Below are 26,569 nucleotides of genomic sequence, written 5' to 3'. Positions count from 1 at the left end.
GTTTTCCATAAAAATACAATGTGATAAAAGTTATGATAGAAAAGAGTATTAAGTATTAGGAATATAGAAAGAAAGTAACCAGGCCTGGGGATACTAGAAAAGCTTCACTAAGATAGTAATATTTTAATTAGGCCTCAATCATTCATTCTACAAATATTTATTGAGCACTTACTGTGTGCTAGGAACAATTCTAGACATCAGAGATGCAGAAATTTGTAGACAAAATTCCCTGAACTTACACTTGAGTGTATGAGCAAGTGTATGTGGTAGGGTCAGGAGACAGACAATACGTAAGTAAAACATGTAGCGTGTCAGATGGTGGCAAATGCTATAGAGACAACTAAAGCAAGGAAGGAGGACTTGGACTGCAGAGGAAGGGTGTTGTAATTTTAAATGGGGTGACCAGGGTAGACATTCCTGAAAAGATAATCTTTAATCGATGACCTGAGAGAGGTGAGGGACATAGACCTGTGATATCAGAAGAACATTTCAGGTAGAGCCAACAGAAAGTGCAAAGGCCCTGAGGTAGGAGCATGATTTGTTCAAGAAACATTAAGGAAGTCAGGTCACATGTATGTAGCACAGTGAGTGTGAATGTGTGCATATTGTGGGGATGGGAGAGATAACTGTAGAAGATAAGATCAGAAAGATCACAGAGAAACCAGAATGTTCAGGGCTTTTAAAGTCTATTGTAAAGACCTTGGCTTAAAACTAAAGTTAGAAACCAGGCATTTGCAGGAGTGTTAGTAGTGGCAACAGAGATGTGGAATATTCTCTAATCACATTAATAGCAACACCTAATATTTGAATACTTTTTATGGGCCAAGTGCTATGCTTAACAATGAGGAGGTACTTTATTCTCACAAGAAAGGGGCTATTCTAAGTCCCAATTGTCACAAGAGGTAACTAGTTCAATAACTTAGCCAGAGAACCAGACAGGAAGTGGCAGAGCTGAGCACAAACACACTTGCCAGATGTCAAACATGTCATTCTTCTTCCCTAGCTCTGTCTACCTTCCACTAAGGTCTGATTAACCTGGAAGGAAGAATGCAGAATCCAGGGTGGGGAGTGGCAGGGATGAGATAGCAGATGGTTGCAGAGGCAAGAGACTGCTGCCGTAAAACGGCACTTCCGTGTAGGAAGCAAGGAAATAAAACCATACAAGGGCTGACAGACAGAGAGAATAAAAAGCACCCGGGGATGGGAGGCTGTACAGGATAGCAGTGTCCATGAAAGTGAGAGATTGGAAGAAATGGAGGGAGAGGAGCTGTAAATTATGGTTAAGAAAACGGGAGGGGGAAGGAGGAAGAAATGCTAGGATTTGGGGTTAGCAGTATATGTGATTGATAAAGAAAAAAATAATTTTCTTATCCTTATATAGTGATTAGCTATTTTATTTCTCAGTAAGCCTCAGCTAGCAATGTCCATTTCTTTGATACCTTCTGGAGGGAAAGGAAACCGCAGGCATTTTTTTGGTATTTGTATTCAAAGCTACAATCTGCTTTCATTTTCACTATGCCAAGACTGTTATAATTCAACCATCCAGCTACAGACATATCTATTTGAGTGCTCTCGTTAAAATGTGTCTATGTCCAATTTTATGAAATTCCTCTATTTTCTTTCTCTATTTTATTTCCATCTTAAAATAAAATGCATCTTGTTGAAGTGACTGGGTAGGACAGCTAAAAGGGATTAAAAGGCACCTTGGGCTCAGTTGGGTGGCAAGAGAAATGAAGAGACTCCAAGTACTGCTAACAAATAAATTATCTTGCAGATGATTCAGAAGCTTCCCAGAGAAGATTTCCTTAGGGTTCTTAAAAATCAACTAACTCACTGGGCTTTATTTGTGACTTTGATATTAAAGAGTGCAAGCTGAGTGGCAACTCCTTAATATACATACAAAGGAAGTCAGGAGAAAGTGGGGAAATGGTCATTCCATCAGGTACCAGGGACTTCCAGAGTTCCAGAGCTACTCAGAACTCAGGCCATCAAGTGGCAACCAGGGACATTGGAAGGAAGTGTCTTCCTGAGCCTGGAACTTCTCTGTCAAGTCCACGGCGGAGCTATGGCTTGTGGATGGCTCCTTGACAGTGTGTCAAGGGAACATGAGGCCGGCAGCTGGAAAGCAGTGTGAGTAATGGAAGAGAAATTCCTCATTTTCTGACCTCATCCAAATAAAATTTTAAAAAAGAAAATTAAAGCAGCTTATTTCATTAGGAAAAAAAATGCAACTGGAAATCATGAAGTAAGACTAAGTTTCCATCAGAAATGTTTTAATTAGAGCTTATGTTTTGTTTCCTCAAGTGCTTAGACACCAAGCATCTTCCTGTTCTCAATTCACATTGACTCAACATGTACAGAAGGTAGAAATGAAGGGTCCAACTGCATAGCGTAGCACATGAAAACATAATGGGCCTCCTTTAAGAAGTCTCCATTTAACTTCTACATAAAGGAATGAGCCCCCTAGGAAAAACCAGAGGTCTTAGTCTTAATATGTGAGACATAATGAGTTAATAGTTAGCTGATAGATCTAGAATCAATGCTTGGAATGAACTTCTCTACACAGCCTGTCTTCACGCCATTCCCACCAGCCCACAATTCCAGTCTCGTTGGGACAGATCCTATCTGCCTTCAATGATGCAGTGAAATCATGAATGAGAAATAATGCCTTGTAGTATAAAGAGCATGCACAGTGAACATTATTTTGTTTGCTCCTCCCTCTTTCGGGAAATTATTTCTTCAAACCTTGTGGTTGTAGCAGAGCTTGCCAAATATAATTATTCCATCGTCCAGACCCTGAGGATTGATTCAGAAATAGGCCTATGACCCAAATCAGGTCATTTAGAATAGTTCTCTAGGTTTTTCTAAAATCAGAGCTGTAATGTGTATGTGTTTGGGGGGTTGGGGGATGGTATCTTCCTTATAAAAGTTAGTACTGGGGAATTAAGAAAATATAGTATACATTATATATTTACTATATTTTGCAGAGAAGAATAGCAAAATTCAGAGTTCATGGTTTCGATGCATATGCTTTGGATTTGAATCCAGGTGCTTACAAGTTGCGTAACCTTGGCCAAATTACTTAACTCCTCTAGCTTCAGCTTCTTCACCCATAAAACAGGTATAATAAGATTTGCAAGGTAACAGTTTGAGATATAAACCTAGGTTCCTGCTTTGCCCCCTGTGGCCATAATTTTTTCTTACTCTTCCATTCTAGAGGTTGGATTTATTTCTCCTCCCTTTGAATCACCACGGCAGCTTTGATCAATAGATTTTGGTAGAAATGATGCCAACCAGTTCTTGACCTAGACCTTACAATGACAGGCAGCTTTTGCCTTAGTCTCTTAAAGGTCAGCTGCCCTGTGAGAAGTTCAGCTATCCTGGGACTACCATGCTGCTCTGTAAGAAGGCAGGTCTGCTGCCCTGTGAGAAGTCCAGCTACTCTGGGGGAAGTACCAACCATGTAGAGAGGCCCAGAGGATGGGACACATGGAGAGGGAGGGTAAGACAGGAGAGACCACAAAGAGTACCAAGGCTCCAAATATGTGACTGAAGAAGCATCCTGCATCTTCACCCAACACAGCTGACACTATATGGATATATGGATTAGAGAGGACCCACCTAGCCAAGACCTTCCTGAACTCCTGGTCCACAAAACCGTAATGTATGACAAATGGTTATTTTAAGTTAGTAAGTTTTGTGGTAGGCTGTTATGCATTAACAGATAACAGAAAAACCGTGTTGGTTCTCTACTGTGACTCTAAACTTGGTGGATTAAAATAGCAATAATCATTTTCTTATTATCTCTTGTCATTCTGGAGGTTGACTGGGCTTGGCTAGGTGGTTGTCACCCATGGTCTCTCATGTAGCTATGGTTGGAAGGTGACTAACTGTTGAAGTCATCATAAAGGCTTCCTCAGTCTCATGACTGGTGGCTGATGTTGCCTTTTACTTGGGGCCTCAGCTGGGGCTCTGGTTGGAATACCTATGCAAGGCTTCCCCATGTGGCCTGGGCTCCTTACAACATGGTGGCTGGGTTCCTAACACAATCATCCCTAATGAGCAGGCAGAAGGGCATGGCAGTTTTAAAACCTAGTCTTGGAAGTCACAGAGCATCACTTCCATTGTATTTTGCTGGTCAGGGCTGCCACAAAGGTCCACCCAGATTCAAGAGGAAGGGCTATCAACACCACTGGTAACATAACTAGGAGGAATGTCAATCTCACACTGCAAGAAAACCTTGTGGGATGGGAGAGATTGTAGTAACCCACTTTGGAAAACCTGTCACACACACCTGCTGAACCTTCTTTACTCGCTGAGTTCTCAGCATGGGGCAGGAATGCAAGAGAGGAAGAAAAGAATCAATGTTCAACTTCCCAGTTTCAAAATCAACTTGTAAGCCCATGGCAGAGAAAAAAACCCTGAAGAAATATTTATGAGCCCAGAGTCTGATTTTCAAGTATCAAAAGCTTAAGATCTTTCAAAGACTCAGAACCTAAAGTTCGTACTATAAGCCACGAGACTACATGACTGGTTAGAGATGTTGGGTTAGGAGCTGGTGAGTGTCCTTGAAGAGGGACTCTGCCTGCTCTCCTATCCCCAGCCATGCCCCAAGTTGGCATGGGAATTTGAAGGTAGAGGGAACCTGTCCTCTGCTTTATATCTGGAACCCTGAGGGATGCCAAAGCCACACAGAAGGTCCCTAGTCACCTTGGCACAGGAACAGGGGGGTACAGATTCAGGTAAACTGTTTAGGGCAAGAGCAATTTTTCCGCAGAGCTAGCAAATATTTTTGGGGAGGGAGAAAGAACAAACCTGACCCCATGTGGTAGTGACAAACATCAACAGAAAAGAACAGGCCTCTGCAGACTGTGCCTGTTTTCCATGGGGAGGGTTGCCATGGAAGCAACTAAAAAAAAAAAAGGCAAATCTCCATTCAGGTTTCCAGAAGCACCTTGTAAAAATGTGAGACTGTGGTGTGGTGTCTATATTCATCGCTGCATTCTCTCACTTACTGAATAAGCAGGTCAGAGGCATGCACAGAAATTAGGTTGCGGCCATTGGTTTAGACAATACACAGTACATTTAACGAGGAAGCTTCTCTCCTACTTGGGTCCCTCTCCAGATCTCCTGCTTGAACTAAACTGATAGCCAGCACTTAGTTTTGAATCCTCAGAATGTTTTTCCCTCTCTACCCATCTGTCTGATTCAGACATCATACCTGTTCATTTCACAGGGGGACACGTATGTCCCACCCATTCCTCTCCCGCTGCTCACACCCTGCTTCAGACACGCTCCTTCCTCTCACCTACCTCATGAGTCTCTCTGGAGAGGTTTCCTTGCTTCACAATCAATTCACATCTCACCACCAGCTCTATCTTCCCTCCTTTCATTTTTAGAAGTCTTCAGGGGTTCCCTATCATTTCAAGACAAAAATTCTAAGTTTTTCTTTTGGCACTATAAAACTAACTACCTTTAGAAACTTATTCCCCACCATGTATAGAAAGAGTAAGATTGAATTTGGTTTCGGCCTAACCTGGAATGTTAGTTTTGCCACCTGGTATCAGCATAAGCAAAGCTTCCTCTGTACTTGGTAAACAAAGAGAAGAACCTGTAAACATTCCTATTTGGAATCCTTCATAAATGCTCTTGGAAGAATCTATTACTACATCTGATTATTCCATTGGACTATGTTCAGTGGAACTGCTAGACTTCTAAGCTACTGTTGAAAATAACTTCAGCTTGCTTTATTAAAAAGCTACAGAGAGGATGGCAATTTAGTGAAATGAATTCTGATGATGTAAATGTAAATGTTAACAGTATCTGAGTTGTTACCGCTGGGTTCCTGTCCTCCTAGGGTGAAGAGGACATAGAGTTGGGAACATTCAGCCGCGACTGTGTCATCTTTATAACTGCTTTAATTACAATTGAGTACATCATTAAAGTCAGAATCACAATGTTTTAAGCTCATTAAAATATCAGCTAAAAATTCATAGGGGATTATTGGCTGGAAGAAATGAAAAGTTATAGCATTGCTATTTCCTATTGATGGTTAGAACATGCAAAGATCCACAGAGGGTAAGTTTTGAGGCTGGATGACAAGCTCCAAAAAAAGTTTCTTTGGCCAGTCATTTACATTTGGACACAACCAGCTGAACAGCAGCTTCACATTCTGCACGCAAAACACTCAACTCTGGGTAAAGTAAATCATTCCACAAGTGGCCTCCTTCCACATTCACAGTACTTGAGAAGAGTTCCTGAAACTTGGACACAGTGCTGTGGAGCGGAGCCAAGAAACTTCACAGTGGTTATGAAACAGCTGCAAATCCATGCTTATGTCATGCTTTGTACAAATACTCTATAAAGGACACATTTGATCAAGAGCAGAAAAATGGCTTTGCTAGTACTAATCAAGGTGAGAAGCTGGATTTCACTAAAAAGACTTCAGAATAACCCTCTAGTGTTTCCCAATTATATAATTCTAAAATTTATAGTTAACCTGTATTTTTTTATGTTTTTCTCACTCACCCTCCAAGCAAATTCATCATAGTATTAATAGCTATGCACAACATGGAGAAAGAAAACAAGCAGCAACAAATTAAAGAATCGGTCCCCTCAGAGGTTAACACTAGTTTATCTGACAAAAGAGAATGTCCTATAGCAATGAGAAATGTTGCCATCCTTAATATTGTCTATGATATAAAGGCCAATACTAAATTTACTGAAAAGGTCTATTTCCAAATTCCTCTTGAATATCAGCCAGGCAAATGTAAGAACCAAATTTTTGCATGATTATAATTCTCTCCAAAATGGGAAATGAAGGTTAAATTAACTTTCAGATCCTGAACTGCAGATATTCTTAGTAAATTTTATTCATCTTCAGATTCTCTTCTTCATTTACTGAAGAAAAGCAAGTTATATCGTTATCAATAGAACTGAAATAGGTTCATTTGCATAAAATGCTTTGTTCTACTTCAGTCTGAAGAAAACAGCATTTATAGTCAAAAGACTTTCAGCGACTATTGCAAAAGATACTTCATGAGTAAAGGATGCTGTCGGGGCATGAATAAAAGGGAGAGGGACACACAGTTCATCATTTACAGAGGGGTTGGAGAAAATCTCTATTCCTCCTAGTTTCAAGTTAGGAGTTTAAAAACCTTTAGGTTTTTAGGAATGAGGACAAAGACCTGAAAGTTCCTAAAAATCCCAGCTCATGGTACCAGAACAAGATAGCCCCAGAACTCTGACTGCTTCTAATGCAATAACACTTGAGCACTTTCCCCCTGCTACAAACCAAATCATTGAAAGGTGTCTGATAGAGCCAGCATACACTGTTAGCCTGAAGCATCAACGCTTTGTTTATATGAACATTATGACCAAAAAATTATGTTATTTAAATTATTTTTTTACTGTGCCCTATGGTGGTTCTTTATTGTAGTATATCTGACACTTGTGATTAAATAAAAAACAAATTTAGGTTATCATATTCTTATTACGGTACATACTTGACAGTATTTGACAATATAGTAAAATGGTTATATTTTGATTTCTCAGCTATCCTGGAGACATAGTACTCTGAAAAACAGCAAGGCATCAGTAAATAAAAAAATTAAGAATTATCCTGGGCATCATTTTGTCAGTGGCTTCAGTTTCAATTATCTCTTTAATGAATCTAAAAATATTATTCATCTCTGCTTCATATTCATTTTTTAACCTGTCCTCTTTAGAACATCTACTGGACTACAAAATCTTACCAATTCTCCAATTGCCTCTCTCAATCTTTCATTTCCAACAGATTCATATTACCTGAAATGTAGACAACTGCAATAACTTCCAAGAATCTCTCTACTTCTATTCCCCTTCCTTCCAATCCATTAATATATGTAAACAATTTATATATATATATATATATATATATTTTTTTTTTTTTTTTTGCGACAGAGTCTCGCTCTGTTGCCCAGGCTGGAGTGCAGTGGCGAGATCTCTGCTCACTGCAAGCTCTGTCCCCTGGGTTCATGCCATTCTCCTGCCTCAGCCCCCCGAGTAGCTGGGACTACAGGTGCCTGCCACCACACCCGGCTAATTTTTTTGTATTTTTAGTAGAGACGGGGTTTCACAGTGTTCGCCAGGATGGTCTCGATCTCCTGACCTCGTGATCTGCCCGCCTCAGCCTCCCAAAGTGCTGGGATTACAGGTGTAAGCCACCGCACCCGGCCAACAATTTATATTTTTAATAAGACAGACACATGTTAAAAATTGAGGAACAGAATGTATAATATGAAAAGTGAACATCTTTCTTAACTATTATCCTTTGCCTTTACCCAATCCCATTTTAAAGAGTTAATGTTTTTAAAATTATTTCTGCTTTTAGTTTTTCTGAGCTTATGAGTGTCACTCTAAAAATTCAGGTATATTCTATTCTTATCAACATAGTATCTATTTTGTATTATAAAAGAAATTGATAGTGCTTCTATTACACATTTTAATTACTTCTCACCTCCCCTCTGAATTTTATTGGTAATAGTTTTAATTATTCTAGTGGTTACTTTTACAACCTTTAAGTAAAATTCTTAAAATTACATTTCTTGGCTGATTCCAAGGCACAGTACCTATTGACTCTCTACTATGTTTTCTCGCAGCCTTTCCTACTTTTAATTTGTATGGTTTTCTCATCGTGTTTTCTTTATAAAAATGACTAGCATCTAGATTATGTTCTGTGACTATGGTTATCTTCCCTGTTTTGACACAGATTGCTTCTAAGCTTGAAATCTAGTAAAGAGGATTTATGATTATGTAATTTCTTATCCTCTCCAGAATCAAGTGGTATTACCTCCATAGAGAAGGCAATATAATCCTCTCATTAAATCTTGCAACCCGAAGAATATTCCAATGAAAACATCAAAGTCAAATGGATTTTTTTCACATGCCATTTATTGTTCAAAAGCATGATTCAATTTAAGATTAAACTTGAATCTTAACATATATTTTTTTCTAGAGCTCTTAACTACTTTTTTATTGACAGAAGAAGCATATACCATTATCTTATGATAAAAAATACTCAGATTCTAGGTCTAAGTATAAACCATAGAATCTGGGTTTTTCTTCAAAACATTCTTCATGAAACTTACTAATTTGAACAAATTGCTTTGATATCCCTGCTAGCATCCTGGTATTTCTTATACTTCTTGTAATTGGATTCTTTCATTAGTTTCATAGTTTTTTAGATGTTATGTTATTCTTTATTTTTTCTCTTTTACTTTGCTGGAGTCCATCTAGAAATTATTTTTTGAGAGATACAGAGAGGTAAAGTTTTCAAGCCTTTTCATGTTAGAAGTTATCTATTTGTTTTTATATTTTATTGATAGTTGAAATATCCAAAATCACTTCCCTCAGAACTTTGAAAGCACGGTTCCACTGTTTCTGAGGCTTCAGAATTGCATATTGACGTCTATAACATTCAGGTGATCACTCTTCTGTATGTAATCACTCTTCTGTCTGACCCTCAAGCTCTAACATCTCTTTTATTCTGAAATTTCATGAGGGTGGACCTAGGTTTGGGTTTTTTAATTCATCGTGGTCAACATTCAGTAGCCTCTTTTAATCTGAATCTTTATGCCTTTATTTCTTTGTCTTCAATGTCTTCTTGAAACTCTTCATAAAGAATGCCGGGCCATTTAGATCATTCTTCTATTTCTCTAATACTTTTCTAGTATTTTCTGTCTTTTCATCTTTTGCTTTGTACCCTGTGATACTCTGAGCCACACTAAGTCCAACTGATTTTTGATTTAATTATATTTTTAATTCGCCAAAGCTCTTGCACTTTCTGATCGCCTCTTATTCATAGCAACTCTTTTTTTCTGGGAGGAGTGGGGCCATGAAGTTTAAGGGATGCAATACTTTTTGTCTGTTTAAGGATATTTATTAAATGTTCTCTTCTATTCTCTGAATTACTTCATCTAAATTAGCTATTTTATTTTTTTTTTCAGTTTTTGCTCTTATTTAGCTGGTAATATAATCCTATGCCCTTTCCATCTTCCAGAACTTTGTACATTTCTGGTCCCCATTCATGTTTCCATAAGTGTCATGGATTTGCTCTCCTTTTTAAGTTTTGTTATTTCAGTTGAAGAGCTGGGAAGATGGGAGCAAAACTGTATTTAGACTGTCATCTTAAAACTCACGAATTTTTCTAGAATATACTTGCATCATGTTCAATATTTCCCTCATTGTCTAAAATATAAAGCTTAAGTAATGGTCTGGTATTTGGGACTCTGCACAGTTTGACCCTAGCATCTTTCTTCCTTAATCCTCCATTATTCACATTAAAGTATCAGGTTCTCTCTGCCCCCTTGAGATGGCCTACATTTCATTTCTCGCCTAGAATGTCCTTTTTCCTTTCATCTACCATTTTACACAGGTAGGCTCAGCTCAAAGACCACATCTTCTGAAGTCTTTTTGAACATTCCAGGATACCTCTAATTCTGTATCAGTTAAAAATATGTATTGAGTTCCATCCAGATAAATAATTCTGTTTCTTGTGCCAGCAATGGCAATTTTTCCAACCAGAATTTTCTTCTCTGCCATTTTTAGTATACAATCTAAAATCATTTTACCTAAATGAAATTTTAAAAGCAAATGCTTCATGTTTTTATGTCTCACTATACAATGAAAATATCAAATTTATGGACACAGCTTTTTAAATAAAGTAGTGTTCTTGACCCAGGAAATTTTTATTTTATAATTGAGGGGATATGTTTTCTTGAGTAGGAGGCAAGAGTGGTTAGATAGTCTTATTCGAAGACACCTTTACAGAAATAGGTTGCTTCTGGTCAGAGGCAATAATATCAGTATACAAATGTTCTAAGCACTCACTGCGCATTTTTTTTTTTTGACAAGCCAAGGAAAGCTTTTCTGTAAGCTAAGCACTCACTAAAAGAGGGTGCAAATGGTTCAGGCCAGCTTATAAACCGAAGTAATGTTGCATGAATGGCATTACCTGACACAGGTTTGAACATGGCACTTACCAAGGGCGAAAATAAAGCTAAAGAATTCCATGAGAGAAACTATCAAGCAAATATAAAGCATAGTCATTGCCTTGAAAAATCATAACAATAACAAATCAGCATCCCAAGTAGGATTTAGAGTTCAGCTGGAGAATAAAATATTCTCATGGCCTAGAATCGAGTTCTTTAGGGAGGCACTCTGGGGCTTATCTTGACCTGTATTATTCATTTTTCCTTCTGTAGTTTGATGTTATCCTGATAATCTGTGATTCATCTGAATTGCTTTCTTGAAGACTGAAGCACAGCTAATTTTAGAACAGAGACAAACACGTCATGCACACATTTTAAGCAGAATGATAGTTGAGGTAAGGGGTGCTGAAAATCTGTGTCATCCACAGTACAAGTAGCCAGGCAACCTGAGGCCAAGCTGATTTTATAGACTACACAGAACTCAGAAGTATGTATTAAGTATCTAATGTCTGGGGAGATAAGTAAACTAGAATGCCTCATCCATTGTTCTTAAGAATATTATTATTCGGAAAGCAAAAATTATACATGTGAAAAAGGTTTTAAAAATCTGAGGTAATATCCAATCAGGAATTCCATGCTATAATAGAAAACATGTTATGTTCACAGGGATATGGGGACACATAGGTATGAGATTGCCACTCAGAGTATTATTTAACCAGTTATGATCTATAAGTTTCAGGCACACCAAAGTTAACTTTGAAACACACTCCATATGGCAAACAATGGCAAGTTGGATAAATAATGGTCAACTGTACAGAGTATTTGACAGACATTAAAACATGTCTACAATCATGAATATGTACTGTAGCATGGAAAACTGCTTATGACATAAAGTAAAAAAGAAGAAAATGAAATATGACAAGGCCTGGTTACAACTGTATAAAACTAGCCACATGATAATAGTGGGGGACTTTAACATCCCACTGACAGCATTAGATAGATCATTGAGGCAGAAAACTGACAAATTCTGGACTCAAATTCAACACTTGGACCTAATAGACATCTACAGAATACTCCACCAACCACAGAATACACAATTGACAAAGAAATTCTGGACTCAAATTCAACGATTGGACCTAATAGACAGCTACAGAATACTCCACTCATCAACCACAGAATATACATTCTTCTCATCTGCACATGGAACATACTCCAATATCAACCACATGCTCAGCCATAAAGTGTCTCAATAAATTAAAAGAAAATCAAAATCATACCAAACATACTGTTGGACCACAGTGGAATAAAAATAGAAATCAATACCAAGAAGACTCCTCAAAGGTACATAACATGGAAGTTAAACAACTCGCTCCCTAATAACTTTTGGGTAAACAATAAAATTAAGGCAGAAATAAAAAAAATTCTAAAAAAATTCTTTGAAATAAATGAAAACAGGCATGCAACATACCAAAATCTCTGGGATCCAGCAAATGCAGTGTTAGGAGGAAAGTCTATAGTGCTAAATGCCTACCTCAAAAAGAAGGACCTTACATTAATGATCTAACATCATACCAAAGGGAAGCAGAGAAACAAGAACAAACTAACCCCAAAGCTAGCAGAAGAATATAAATAAATTAAAATCTAGCAGAACTGAATAAAATTGAGACCCAAAAATCCATACAAAGAATCAGTGAAACCTAAAGGTAGTTTTTTGAAAAGATAAACAAGATCAATAGCTGCTAGCTATATTAACACAGAAAAAAAGAGAGAAGATCAAAATAAGTACAATTGGAAGTGACAAAGGTGACGTTACAACTGACCCCAGAGAAATACAAAAGATCCTCAGAGGCTATTATGAATATCTCTATGCACACAAACTAGAAAATCTAGAGGAAATAGATAAATTCCTGGAAATACACAGTCTCCCAAGATTGAATCAGGAAGAAATTGAAACCCTGAGCAGACCAATATCAAGTTCCAAAATTGAATCAGTAATTAAAAAAAAAAAAAAAGACCAAAACAACACCCTACCAACCAAAAATTGCCCTGGGCCAGATGGATTCACAGTCAAATTCTAGCAGATATACAAAGAAGAACTGGTATCAATTCTGCTGAAAGTATTTTTAAAAATCGAGGAAGAAGACCTCTTCCCTAACTCATTTTATCAGGCATCAACCTGATACCCAAACCTGGCAAAGACACAATAAAAAAAGAAAACTACATGCCAATATCCCTAACAAACATAGATGCAAAAATCCCCACCAAAATACTAGCAAGTTGAATCCAAAAGCATATCAAAAAGTTAACCCACCACGATCAAGTAGGCTTCGTTCCCAGGATGCAAGGCTGATTCAACATATGCAAGTCAATAAATGTGATTCACCACATAAACAGAATTAAAAAGAAAGACCCTGTGATCATCTCAATAGATGTAGAAAAAAGCTTTTGATAAAAATCCAACATCCTTTTATGATAAAAACCTTCAAGGAACATACCTCATAATAATAAGAGCCATCTATGACAAACCCACAGCCAACAGCATACTGAATGGGCAAAAACTGGATGCATTCACATTGAGAACTGGAACAAGACAAAGATGCCCACTCTCACCACTCCTATTTAACGTAGTACTGGAAGTGCTACCCAGAACAATCAGGCAAGAGAAAGAAATAAAAGGCATCCAAATAGGAAAATAAGTCAAACTATCTCTCTTCATGAATAATAAAATTCTACACCTAGAAAATCCTAAAGACTCCACCAAAATACTGCTGGAACAGATAAACAACTTCAATAAAGTTTCAGAATATAAAATTAATGTACAAAAATAAGTAACATTTCCATTCACCAATAATGTTCAAACTGAGACTCAAATCAAGGTTGAAATCCCATTTAAAGTGGCTGTAAAAAAAAACACCAAAAAACAAAAGAAAAAAACCTAAGGATACATCTAAACAAGAAGTTGAAATATCTCTACAAGGAGAACTACAAAACACTGCTGAAAGAAATCAGAGATGACACAAACAAATGGAAAACTTTCCATGCTCATGGATTGGAAGAATCAATATTGTTAAAATGGCCACACTGCCCAAAGCAATCTACAGATTAAATGCTATACCTATCAAACTACCAACATCATTTTTTTCAAAGAATTAGAAAAAAAATATATAAAATTCCATATGGAACCTAAAAAGAGCTCAAATAGTCAAAGCAATCCTATGCAAAAAAAAAAAAAAACAAAACCAGAGGTGTCACACTACTTGACTTTAAACTATAAGGCTGTATATACAGACCAAAGGAACATGGTACATGTACAAAAACAGACACACAGGCTAACAGAACAGAGTAGAGAACTCAGAAATAAAGGGACACAGCCACCTGATCTTCAACAAAATTGACAAAAATAAGCAATGGGGAAAGGTCTTCCTATTCAATAAATGATACTGTGATAGCTAGCTAGCCATATGCAGCAGAATAATAAAACTGGACTCTTACCTTTCACTATATACAAAAATTAACTTAAGATGGATTAAAGATTTAAGTGAAGACTTTGTAAGAATCCTAGAAAAAAACTAGGAAACACCATTCTGGACATTGACCTTGAGGAATAATTTATGACTAAATTCTTAAAGTCAAATGCAACAAAAACAAAAATTGATAATGGGACCAAATTAGATGAAAGAGCTTCTGCACAGCAGAAGAAACTATCAACAAAGTAAACAGATAAGCTACAGAATGGGGGAAAATATTCACAAAGTATGCATCCAACAAAGGTCTAATATCCAGAGTCTTTGAGGAACTTAAACAACGGAACAAGCAAAAAACAAATAACCTCATCAAAAAATAGGCAAAAACATGAACAGACATTGCTTAAAAGAAGACATACAAGTGGCAAACAAACTTATGAAAAATGCTCCACATCACTAATTAGAGAAATGCAAATCAAAACCACAATAAGATGCCATCTCACACCAATCAAAATAGCTATTATTAAAACGTTAACCAACAACAGATGCTGACAAGGATGTCGAGAAAAGGGAATGCTTATGCATAGTTGGTGGGAATGTAAATTAGTTCAGCCACTGTTGGAAGCAGTTTGTAGATTTCTCAAAGAACTTAAACAGAACTACGTTCAACCCAGGTATCCCGTTACTGGAGAGATATATATATATCTCAAAGGAAAATAAATCATTCTACCAAAAAGACACATACACTTGTACCTTTATTGCAGCACTATTCACAATAGTGAAGATGTGGAATCTGCCTAGGAGTCTATCCACAGTGGACTGGGTAAAGAAAATGTGGTACATATATACCATAAAATACTATGCAGCCATAAAAATGAATGAAATCATGTCCCTTACAGCAACATGGATGCAGCTGGAGGCCATTATCCTGGGCAAATTAACACAGATATAGAAAACCAATACCACATATTCTCGTAAGTGGGAACTGAACATTGGGTACTTATGGACATAAAGATGGCAACAATAGAAACTGGGGACTACTAGAGTGCAGAAGGAAGGGGGCAAGGGTTGAAAAACTACTGGGTGCTTTGCTTAGTACACAAGTGGCAGGATCAGTTATACCCCAAATGTCAGCATCGTGCAATATACCCAGGTAATAAACCTGCACGTGTACCCCATGAATCTAAAATAAAAGTACAACTGTAAAAAATAGCATTTGATTTTAGTTAGTGTTTCTGCAATTTACTGGGGTTTGTTCTGAATTTTTGTTCATGATCTGACAACTGTAGAAAGGAAAAAATTCTTCCCGACCAGGGCTTAAAGGCAAAAATACACACACACACACACACACACACACACTGCCACCCCTATACACACCCACCAACTGTGTAAAATTATGTGAATGAGGACTAGAAGGAAAATAAAACGTGATTTGTTAGGGTAGATAACAAATTTGCATTCACACCAGCTTGGGTCCTAATCTTGGCTCTACCACTTGCTAACTATATGCCTTGAACAAGTCAGTAACCTCTCTGAAACAATTTCCTCATTTGTAAAAAGCAATAACAAAGTTTCATGTAGAACATATGAGGATAAGTTGCTAGCAGAGTATCTGGTACACCGTAGGCATCAAATAAAGTTTATTCTCCCACATGTTTTCCCCTATATACAGGGGTCTGGTGTTCAGGTATTACACAGTTTAGGAAATGAAGGTGAATCCACCTTGGCTTGGTGGATTGTTTACAGATCTTTCTCCTTCCCCTGTACTCACCCTCACCAGGACCAGAATCCCTAGGCTATCACCAACTTGTTGATGGCAGGACTTGTTATTTTTAGTGACTCTCTGGCCAGGAAAGTAAAGTCAGAAAGTGAAGGGCGGTAGAGGAAACACATTTCTTGATTAGGGGTCTGAATATATACAAGCATTCTAGGCACTGGCCTGTGAGACAGCAGTAGCATTCTTTCCACATACCGCAGCCTACTTGTACAGAAAATTTTGATAAGACATGTCAACTTCAGAGTAATTTTAGTGACATTTTTGCTAGCAAAAATGACTATTACTTAACTAGATCCTGGTACTCGATGCAAAAGGCAAAAATCTATGGCAATGCCATAGATTTACAACTTGGTAAAGGTGCACTAAGCAGAGTGCAGAGGTATTTGTATATGCAACACAGTGCTTGTCTCTGGGGCCACAGTACCCTTAAAAGAGAATACAAGTTTGTGAGGGGGGATGTAACACCGTCAAACTACTCAGTAAGTTGTTCAAAGTTTCACTCCGATCAGTGATCAATTGATAATTAAGGTTGGTCTCCAATTATCTCTGTAGTCAACAGAGGGCCCTGGAGAGTTAGTTACAATCTCTGTACCAATAACAAACTCATTATAAGCCAAACAATTTGCAACTCTTAACCCAGTCATTTGGCTCTTACAACATTGTAAAGAGAAAGAAATAAAGCATTAGTCCATTTAAAAATAAATGTATCACCCTCATGATCAATTTTCACGTTTCCCCAAAGAAGAGCTTTTATATTATTTTTATCTGCCAGGTACATATGCCTTATATGGACTGCCGAGACCTGCTGGGACCAAAAAAAAAAAAAAAAAAAAAATCACCCTGCCTAGGAGACTAGCACAACTGTAAACTGATGGCCTCCAAACCCAGTGGGTCTCAATGCTTCTAAATCACCCTTCTGTTTCCCTAGTTTGGGTTCTGTCATTATTCATAAACCAGATACTTTTTCAGTGTTCTTATATCTCTGACCCTACCACCTTCACCTCCCTCAGCAGATGGCCCTGCATCTGACTTTGCAGAAGGTATTGAAGCCATTAGACCAGAATTTAACTTTTCTGTCCCCAAACCTACATATTTACCTAAAGGACTGTCATCCTATTCAGATTCTTGCTTGTTGCAATAAAGGGCTATGTCCTCCCCTCTTGCCTCCTGCCTTTTCAAAGCCCTGGTATATTTAAATCAGAAAGTAAATCATTATGTCAAAGAGATCTGTACCCCCATGTTTATTGTGGCATTGTTTACAATAGTCAAGATATTAAATCAAACTAGCTGTCCAATAACAGATGAATGAATAAAGAAAATGTAGTATATACACACAATGCCATGAAAAAGAACAAAATCCTGTCTTTCACAGCAACATGGATGGAACTGGAGGTCATTATATTAAGTGAGATAAGCCAAGAGCAGAAAGTTGAACACTGCATATTCTCACTAATATGCGAAAGCTATTATTAAACAAAAGTTGATTTCATAGAAGTAAGAAGTAGAAGAGAGGATACTAGAGGCTGGGAAGGGTTGGGGAAGGAAAGGTTAGGGAGAGATTTGTTAAAGGATACAAAATTACAGCTAGACAGGAGGGATAGGTTCTAGGGTTCCATACCACTGTAGGTCGACTATTGTTGACAATAACATATAGTTTCAAATAGCTAGAACGAAAATATTAAATGTTCCTAACAGAAAGAAATGATAAATATTTGACATGATGGATATGCTAAGTGCCCTGATGTAATTATTTACATTATACATATCAAAACATCACTATGTACCCCATGAATATGTACAAGTACTATTTGTCAATTAACAAAATTAAAAAGCTCTAGTTTGTAACTTTCTACCAGCTTCTCCTATGCCCTGTCCACTGGCTGCCTCCAGGTAGTGTTTAAATCACTCAGGTCTCTTCTACCTTAAATCAACTCTTCTTCCCCACAGGTCCTGCTTTCTGTCTCCATCTTTATAGTCAATATCTTAAGGGTTATCTAAACCTGCCCTTTCCACTTCTCAATTTCTCCCTCACTCCTCAACTTCTTGCATCTGGCTCCCATTCTGATCATGCCATTGAAATTATTCTCACCAAGATCACTAACAACCTCTTTGTTGCTAAAGCAATAGGCATTTTTAGTCCTTATTATTTTATATAACCTTTATGGGCATGTGTATTTCCCGACCCTGCTATTCTTGAAATGCTGTTTTCCCTTGGCTTCCAAGATAGCATACTCAACTGGTCTTTCTCTTGTGTTTCTGGCTAATCTTCGTCTCTCTCACTTTCAAATTGTGGTAAAATGCATGTAACAAAATTTTACCAATTTAACCATTTTTAAGTGTACAGTTTGGTGGCATTACATATATTAACATTCTCGTTCAACCATCACCACCATCCTTCTCCAGAACGTTTTCATTCCCCTAAACTGAAACTCCATAACTATCTCTCCATTTCCCCCTCCTGTCAGCCCCTGACAACCACCATTCCACTTTCTGTCTCCACGAATTTGACTACTCTAGATAGCTCACATAAGTGGAATCATACAGTGTTTGTCTTTTTGTGACTGGTGTATTTCACTTAACGCATTGGCCTCAAGATTCACCCATGTTGTAGCACGAGTCAGAATTTCCTATCTATGGTTGAACAATATTCCATTGTATGCATATACCACATTTTGTTTATCCATTCATCTCTAAATGGACAATTGGGTTGTTTCCACCTTTTGGTGACTGTGAATGCTGCTGCTGTGAACATAGGTGTACTCTCTCTTTTTCTTAATCTACATTTTAAATATTGGTGATTTTCAAGGTTCTACTCTGGACTCCCTTTCTCATTCTATACTCTCCTTGGGCAATTTTATCTATACTTGTGGCTTACTGCTTACATGCTAGTGACTCTCAAAGCTGTAATTCATTTCTTTTTCTTCTAGAGTTCAGGTCTCAAATCCATATATATATATAAAGATATCTATATCTATATCTTTTTTAATGTCACAGGCACCCTAAGCACAACATGGGCAATACTGGGCTTCTGATTCTTGTCCTCACATTTACAATGTGTCCTGTCTCAGTAAATAACACTCACCAAAGCCCCCACTTACTCATGCCAGACACTGGGCACTATCTTCTGCCAACCACAGCACTGCCACTTGTGGAGCTCCCAGGGATCCCACTGAACCCCAAGATCTTTAGGTGACTACTTCTCACTTTGCCATCCCTTAAGAGGGTCCTTAAAGGTCAATGTGTTCTCCTCTAGAAAATCCCTCTCCATTACTTCCCCCTACATAAAATAGCGCCTCCCCAGGCTGTATTCCTGTCCCCCTTTCTTTACTTCTCTTCATAGCACTGAAACAGCGTTTAACACATAGCAAGTACTCATTATGCGTTTGCTAGATGAATGAATAACTCCTTGACGTCTTCCTTCCCCAATCCTTTCTATTAGGTTGGTGCAAAAGTAACTGTGGTTTTTTTCCTTTTTTTGCCACCTAAATAGTACTCAAATCCACCCATTAACCTCTACCACAGCTGTCACCACCATAGCCAGATGCTAATCATCTTCCACCTGGTCTGTCTGCTGTCTGATCATGTCCTTCCTGATCTTTCCTTTACACAGCCATCAGAGTGACCATTCGAAGATATAAAACAGGTAGTCTTACCTCTACGCTTCAAGGACTTCAACATCTTTTACGATACAACCCAGAGTTCTTCTTTAGCCTGGCAAGGCCCTTCCTGATCTGTCTTTCCAGCCCTACCTGTCACTATTCCCTCAATGCCGCAGCTCGTTACCTAACTTCTTCCAATTTCATTAATATGCCAAATGCTTCTCTTATTTTCCCTCCATATCTTTGAAGCTGCTACTCTTTCTGCCCAAACAATTTCCCTTTCTCTGAAGTCCTCCTCTCCCCAACACTTGGCTAGCTCTTCCTTTACCTTCGGGTCTCAGATTAGACGCCTCAAAACTTGGAAGCCTTGTCTGGCCTCTGCACACCAGTTCTGGCTTAGCTTTTGCGCTGAGGACTCCCACAGTATCCTGTACTTCTCCCACCACAGCACTCAGCACTCTGGAATGGAACTGCCTATTTCATTAACATTCCCTACAGTGGGCCATATCTCCATCAGGGCTGAGAGCTCTGACTGTCTCACACAAAATCTACCCTCTGCCTCTGAACAGTGATGCAGCCATGGTAGAAGCTTAATACCTGATACATAATGCTTTAAAAAATTTTGCTTGAGACATTTCAAATCTCCAGAAGGGTAAAAAAAATCTTATAATAGTATAACAGACATTCATACCCACCAGCTATATTCAGCAATTGTTAACATTTAGCCATATTTTCTTTATCTAACCATCTACCTCTCTATATTTATTTGACACATTATTTTAAGGTAAAGCACAGAGAAAACAAGTGAATTCTTAAGTCTTACCAACACATGCATACAACACGTAAGATAAGCTACTGAAGAAAAGGAGGAAAAGGAACCATAAAGAAAATCTCTAAACCTCTACTTAAGCCTAGTTAAGTAAAACTCAGAAATGAGAACGTTAATCTCTGCACCACAGTTTATAAATGTACCCTCATTCCATCATTTAATTCTCAGAAGTCTTATAAGGCAACTTGATTAATAAACAAAAGGAATCCCATGAAGAACCTGTAGCTCTAGGAGGGAAGGGGAAAGAAAATCAATATTTCAGTATTTTCTGAGTGTCCATGATGCACCCAACAATTATGTTACCTCTAATTATTCTCACAACAAACAAGATGTATTATATCTCTACTTTTAAGATGAGAGTGGAGCTTAGTGAGGTCAAGCTATTTGTCCAGCTCACAAGCTGGTATGCAGTGGTACGATCACGGCTCACTGTAGCCTTGAACTCTTGGATTCAAGGGATCTGCCTGCTTCAGCCTCCTGAATAGCTGCAACTAGAGACACGGGCCACCACACTGGCTAATTGTTTTTAATTTTTAATTTTTTTTTTTTTTGTAGAGAGATGAGGTCTTGCTATATTGCCCAGGCTGGTCTTGAACCCCTGGCCTCAAATGATCCTCCAGCGTCAGCCTCCAAAAGTGTTGGGATTACAGGCGTGATCCACCATGCCTGGTCTAAATTAAAATTTTAATTAAAAATTGTAAATTAAAAAATTTTTACTGTGGTATGAGATGGGTAAAATTTATCTTATTGCTTTTATTATATAAGGGATGCTTAGGTTAATCTAGTCCTAATTCTTACTACCTCTATGGTATAGATGAGGCAGGGCTAATTAAAGCAGTGACCATAGAACAAGAAGAATCAGAAGCAAAGGTTCTGGTGCTGTGGTAATGCCACTGTCTATCCCTAGAAAAGTCACTCAAACTCTCCTCACTCAGGAACGTTCACCTGTAAAATGAGATGTTGGATTAGATTATCAATGAGGTTCCTTCCAGCTGTTTTAAAGACAAAACACAAATGAAACCTACAATTCTTAGTGATTTACTTCCATCATCATCTGGTGAGGGCGAAGTTGTAGGTCTCACTGATCCCAGGCCTATCCTCTGTGCATTCTCAGTAAATGTACTCATTTGGGGGACTGTCAATGCAGGCCAACTTTAGTTGGAATGTTGGTCAGTACAAGTGCAATTACAAGAACCTTCAAACTTCCAGAAGCAGATGCTCCCACAGATTCTGACACAATAACTGATGAAGAAGGCTATGCCTTTCAAAAGAGAAGCCATGGAAAAGTTTCATTCCAGGGGAAACTCGCATTCGTCCCTAACCTTGTGTATCTTCTGCCAGGCAAGCTAGCCTGCTTATCACCCTTATAATGATTTTTTTAAAAATATGCTTTACTCCATTAGACGGTATGCTTTAAGAGCTCTGCCTTGGTCACCTCTATATCCCTAGCTTTTACCATAAAACTTGGCATAGAGTTGGTGATCAATACATGTTTATGGAATGAATAGCTAATCTCACCATCCCTGAGTATTCCACACCAACTGACCTTCATGGCTCAGCTCAGATGTCACCTGTACCTCCCCCTCCCCAAACTCCCATTATATTGTAACTGTATTTCTCCTGTGGTGCATCTTATTTTCTTATTACAGTCATTTACATATATCTTAGTTCCCCAGTAAAGTCAAATGCTCTGAGATAGAAGCTATCTCTTGCTCACCATTGAAAAACTATAATACCTAGCTGATAGTAGGCACAAAATAAATGTAGAATGAGCACATCATTCATATATATATACGTATAATATGTACACACACACACACGTGCACACACACACACCCCAAAACACTCAACTCAGCACAATGCTTTACAGTTAGTAGTCATTCAGTGAATGCTATTGAATAAATTAAATGCTTTCTGAAAATGTTATGGTGAAACTAGTACCCTAAAACTATAAATGTTTGTAAATTATTCCAAATCTCTGTAGTAAACTAGATTAAAAGTCATAAAAATGGTCTATCCTTGACAAATAATCCCACTTCTGGGATTGTGACCTTAGAAAATAGATGAATAGACACAAACCAAATCAAACCAACAAGAAGATCTGTATAAAAATTTAGCATAGCATTTTTTATAGTGAAAATGGGAAGATAGTAAGAATTAAAGCATATACTATGGCATGTTGATATAACATTATACTGCTATTCCAATGATAGTTCTGATGACCCATGAAAGTAAAAGACGCTGTGACTCACAGTAAGTAAAATACAAAGTTCACACTCATTATGATATGCACTGTGGAAAATTAGGAATGCCTGTGAGAAGACCAAATATGCAAAAATAGAAAAATAGTTATTTTAGGATGGTGTTGTTATGGGTGATTTTCTCCTCAAGGTTTTCTTTAAATGTATTATGTTACTTTTCATTAATATAATAAAAAATTTGGTATAGTCAACATGAACTTTTCCTTAATGTGACTGATTATATTTCCCAAAGATAACTGTTTAGTGAGGATCAAAGCATAAAATGAAGTTGCCTACTAATGAGCTATTGCTTCAGTATTTAACACTAAGACTCAGGTGTCACCTGAGTCTTATACATCACGAGGTATAAAGTACAAGCATGTTGTGTGTGGTGCAGGAACAGATTTGGATGAGAAACAAGAAGTGACACCCAGTAAAGGAATCTCAGGAACCACTTAATAGCAGATAGGATTACTCATTCAAGGAAATGATCAATACAGCTTTCCCTAGGGGATTGGTTTCAGAACCTTCCTTCCCCCACAATAATCCATTCATGCCCAAGTCCCCCAATTGGCCCACTGAATCCAGCGATATGAAAAGCTGGCTGCCTTTGATTTCATATACCATAAATACTGTATTTTCAGTTTACTTTTGGTTGCGGATCTGGAATCCACGGATATGGAAGTTCGGCTGCATTTATTGAAAAAAAAATCACTTATAAGTAAGCCCGTGCAGTTCAAACCCATGCTGTCCAAGGGTCAACTGTACTAGCTCCTGAAAGGGTTAAATAAAGGAGGGTGCAACCCAGAAGGGATATAGAGAGAAGGGAGAGGGACTAATGATGGTTGTCTCTTTGGTTCTCTGCCATCTCCTACCACCTTAACTCATCTCTGTTATCTATCAGGGATGTGCAAATGATGGCCTGCAGGCCAAGTATAGTCCATTGCCTGTTTTTGTAAACAGCTTTACTGAACACAGCCAAGGCCATTTCTTTATGTATTATCTTTGGCTGTTTTCACACTACAATGAGTTGAACAGTTTTGACTGAGACTTGTATGACCAGCAAGCCAAAAAATATTTACAATTTGGCTCTTTAAAGACACATTTGTCCCATACCCCCATATATAAGGAGATTTATAAAGCAACACCCTATTTAGATAATGGGCCACCTTTTCCTGTTACTTTTTCTTCACCAGCCTGGAAGATAGTTGATCATATGATTTATCATCCAAAATGAAACGTTTTGAGGGTGAAAGGCAGTACTAACTAGACTATTTTCCGGGAACACAGACTTGAACCAGGATTGTCCCATACAAACCCAACATATGGATCATCTACTATAAGGGCTAGCAGTACAAGATCAGTTTTCAAAGGGCACTTATGATCTGTGGCTATAGACACAGAAAGCTTAGGTGGTTTCTCTTCCTGGTTCTTCCTATTTCTAATGCCCTCAGGTACCTTTCCACTGAGCCCTGTCCCAACTCTGTCCTAGAGCCTGCTCTGGCCCCAGAATATTCCAGCTGTTGGGACATCATACAGGGTACCATATCTCCACTTTGTTTGTTTGTTTTTTTTAGATGGAGTCTTGCTCTGTCACCCAAGCTGGAGTGCAGTGGCACGATCTTGGCTCACTGCAACCTCTGCCTCCTGGGTTCAAGTGATTCTTGTGCCTCAGCCACCCAAGTAGCTGGGATTACAGGCATGCGCCACAATGCCAGCTAATTTTTATATTTTTAGTAGAGACAGGGTTTTGCCATGTTGGCCAGAGTGGTCTTGAACTCCTAACTTCTGGTGATCTGCCCACCTCAGCCTACAAAAGTGCTCCATATTTCCACTTTCACTAGAGCAACAGGAGAAAACACCTATTCTTCCACACTAAATAAACTAATTATTCCAAGTCAATACAGTGAATTTTATACCTGCAAATTTTAATATCAAGACAACTTCTTAAAATGCTATTCTTAAGTGGAAGAATTTCAGTTTCTCTTCTCAAATATTTAAAAAATTACCACCAGTCACAGCATTTATTACAATGAGGCCCCAAAACAAATATGGTATATTATTCATGATTTGAGCTTTTAATAGTCACTATTACTGTTTAGAGAATTACTATTCAAGAATGAGGTTTCTAATCATTCCAGAATTTTTTTTTAAAAGAAGAAAACACATACGCCCCCACACATTTTTTTTTAAGTAAAAATGTTTGATGCTGTGGAGAAATAGGAGTAAAACAAAAGATGTTTAGAGTACCTTTGATGAAATATAGGATGTTACACCACACTTTGTGAGACTATTCTGTGTGAACAATAATAGCTTGTAGCTTTGGGACCTCTCTGAATGGCTTTCCAAATATTGCCATCTGGTGGAATTTCAGTTAATTGTTCCTTTGTTCTAAGGGCTCCTGGAGGTGACTCTTGAAGACATTACTTACAGAGACTTAGAGTCTTAGTTCGAAATAACTAAGGGTCAAAATGATTGCATCTCAAAGACAAATCCCAAACTGAAAAAAATGAGGCTTTCCAGGTTCCTCATCTCTGTCAGAAGCACGCTCGCACACTCTCACTCTCTCTTTCTGCCTCTCAAAGCCAACGGAGTGGCTTTCTTGATTCTTAACAATACCAAATAAAAATCATTTATTTATAAATAGCGATGTCATGAGTTCATTTTGACCATATCTTGATATTTTATCCTCCCCACCTATCATAAGATTTTTCAAAATTAAACTTTAATTAATTGGCTTGACCATTTTTGGAGGAATTGCTAATAGCAATTAATTAGCCCTTCGTACACTTGGGAAATGGAATTTGGTTTGAAAAATAGTGTTTTAAAAGAGCATATTTACTCAGATATTGGCTTTAATTGTGTACTGGAATTTTGAAAATAAATTTGTTACAATAACAATATTACTACTCACTTTAAATTAATTTTTAAGCAAGGAGTCATGCAATGTAATTTATATAAGCCTTACCTTGAGCATCCAGGCTTTCTCCCTGGCTGTTGAAATGAACTGTTCCTCTGGGAAACAGGACACTGGGATAGTAAAAATGGAAGAAAAAAAGAGTGCAAGCATTTAATATGATGAAAATATGGAAGCAAAGAGTTATAATTTAGTTTAGTGTGTGTGGCCAGCAATGGAAAAAAAATAAAGAAAAAATACATGCCAAATATCCAAAAGTCAATCGATCTTACCATACGAAAGCGATTAAGTCAGCCAGACAATAGAATTATACTCTCAATATATATTATTAGATCATTTCTTATATTGATTAATAGTTGATAAAAATTTAGTATAATGTCAGTCCTATGAAAATAATTTTTCTTTTGTTTTTCTCCTGCCCTGATAGTCTGATGTGACGGGAATCATGTCGGCGGATAACCCCAAGGAGCAGTGCCTTTAGTGGGGTATCAAATACCAACATCAATTAAAGTACTGAATTCCCCAAACTTAGGTTTATCCAGGTTTTATATTTAGTATCAACACAGGCTTTTTCTAGTCAAAAAGATTTTTAATTTCGACAGGATAAGCATTATAAACGACTTTAAAATGTACATACCAATAAGCAGTAATTCAGTAATTTACTTTCTTTTTTTTTTGGAGATGGAGTCTCGCTCTGTCACCCAAGCTGGAGTGCAGTGGCGCGATCTCGGCTCCCTGAAAGCTCCGCCTCCTGGGCACATGCCATTCTCCTG

The 26,569-nt window shown here is 37.8% G+C and overlaps 1 protein-coding gene across 2 annotated transcripts in view; it reads right to left on the bottom strand.

Annotated features, from left to right (window-relative positions):
- MAPRE2 (microtubule associated protein RP/EB family member 2) overlaps positions 1-26,569 on the bottom strand; it is a 162,903-nt gene that overhangs the window by 108,632 nt on the left and 27,702 nt on the right. For both annotated transcript variants that reach the window (XM_054537547.2, XM_054537546.2), the window contains exon 2: positions 25,848-25,909. Coding sequence is in view for 1 of the 2 variants with exons in the window: in XM_054537546.2 (XP_054393521.1) it covers positions 25,848-25,909 (62 nt within the window). In the remaining variant the exon portion in view is untranslated. The remainder of the gene's footprint in view (positions 1-25,847; positions 25,910-26,569) is intronic.

The sequence above is a fragment of the Pongo abelii genome, chromosome 17 (assembly GCF_028885655.2).
Source record: "Pongo abelii isolate AG06213 chromosome 17, NHGRI_mPonAbe1-v2.0_pri, whole genome shotgun sequence".
NCBI classification, from domain to species: Eukaryota; Metazoa; Chordata; class Mammalia; order Primates; family Hominidae; genus Pongo; species Pongo abelii.
This window is presented reverse-complemented; position numbering and strand designations above follow the sequence as displayed.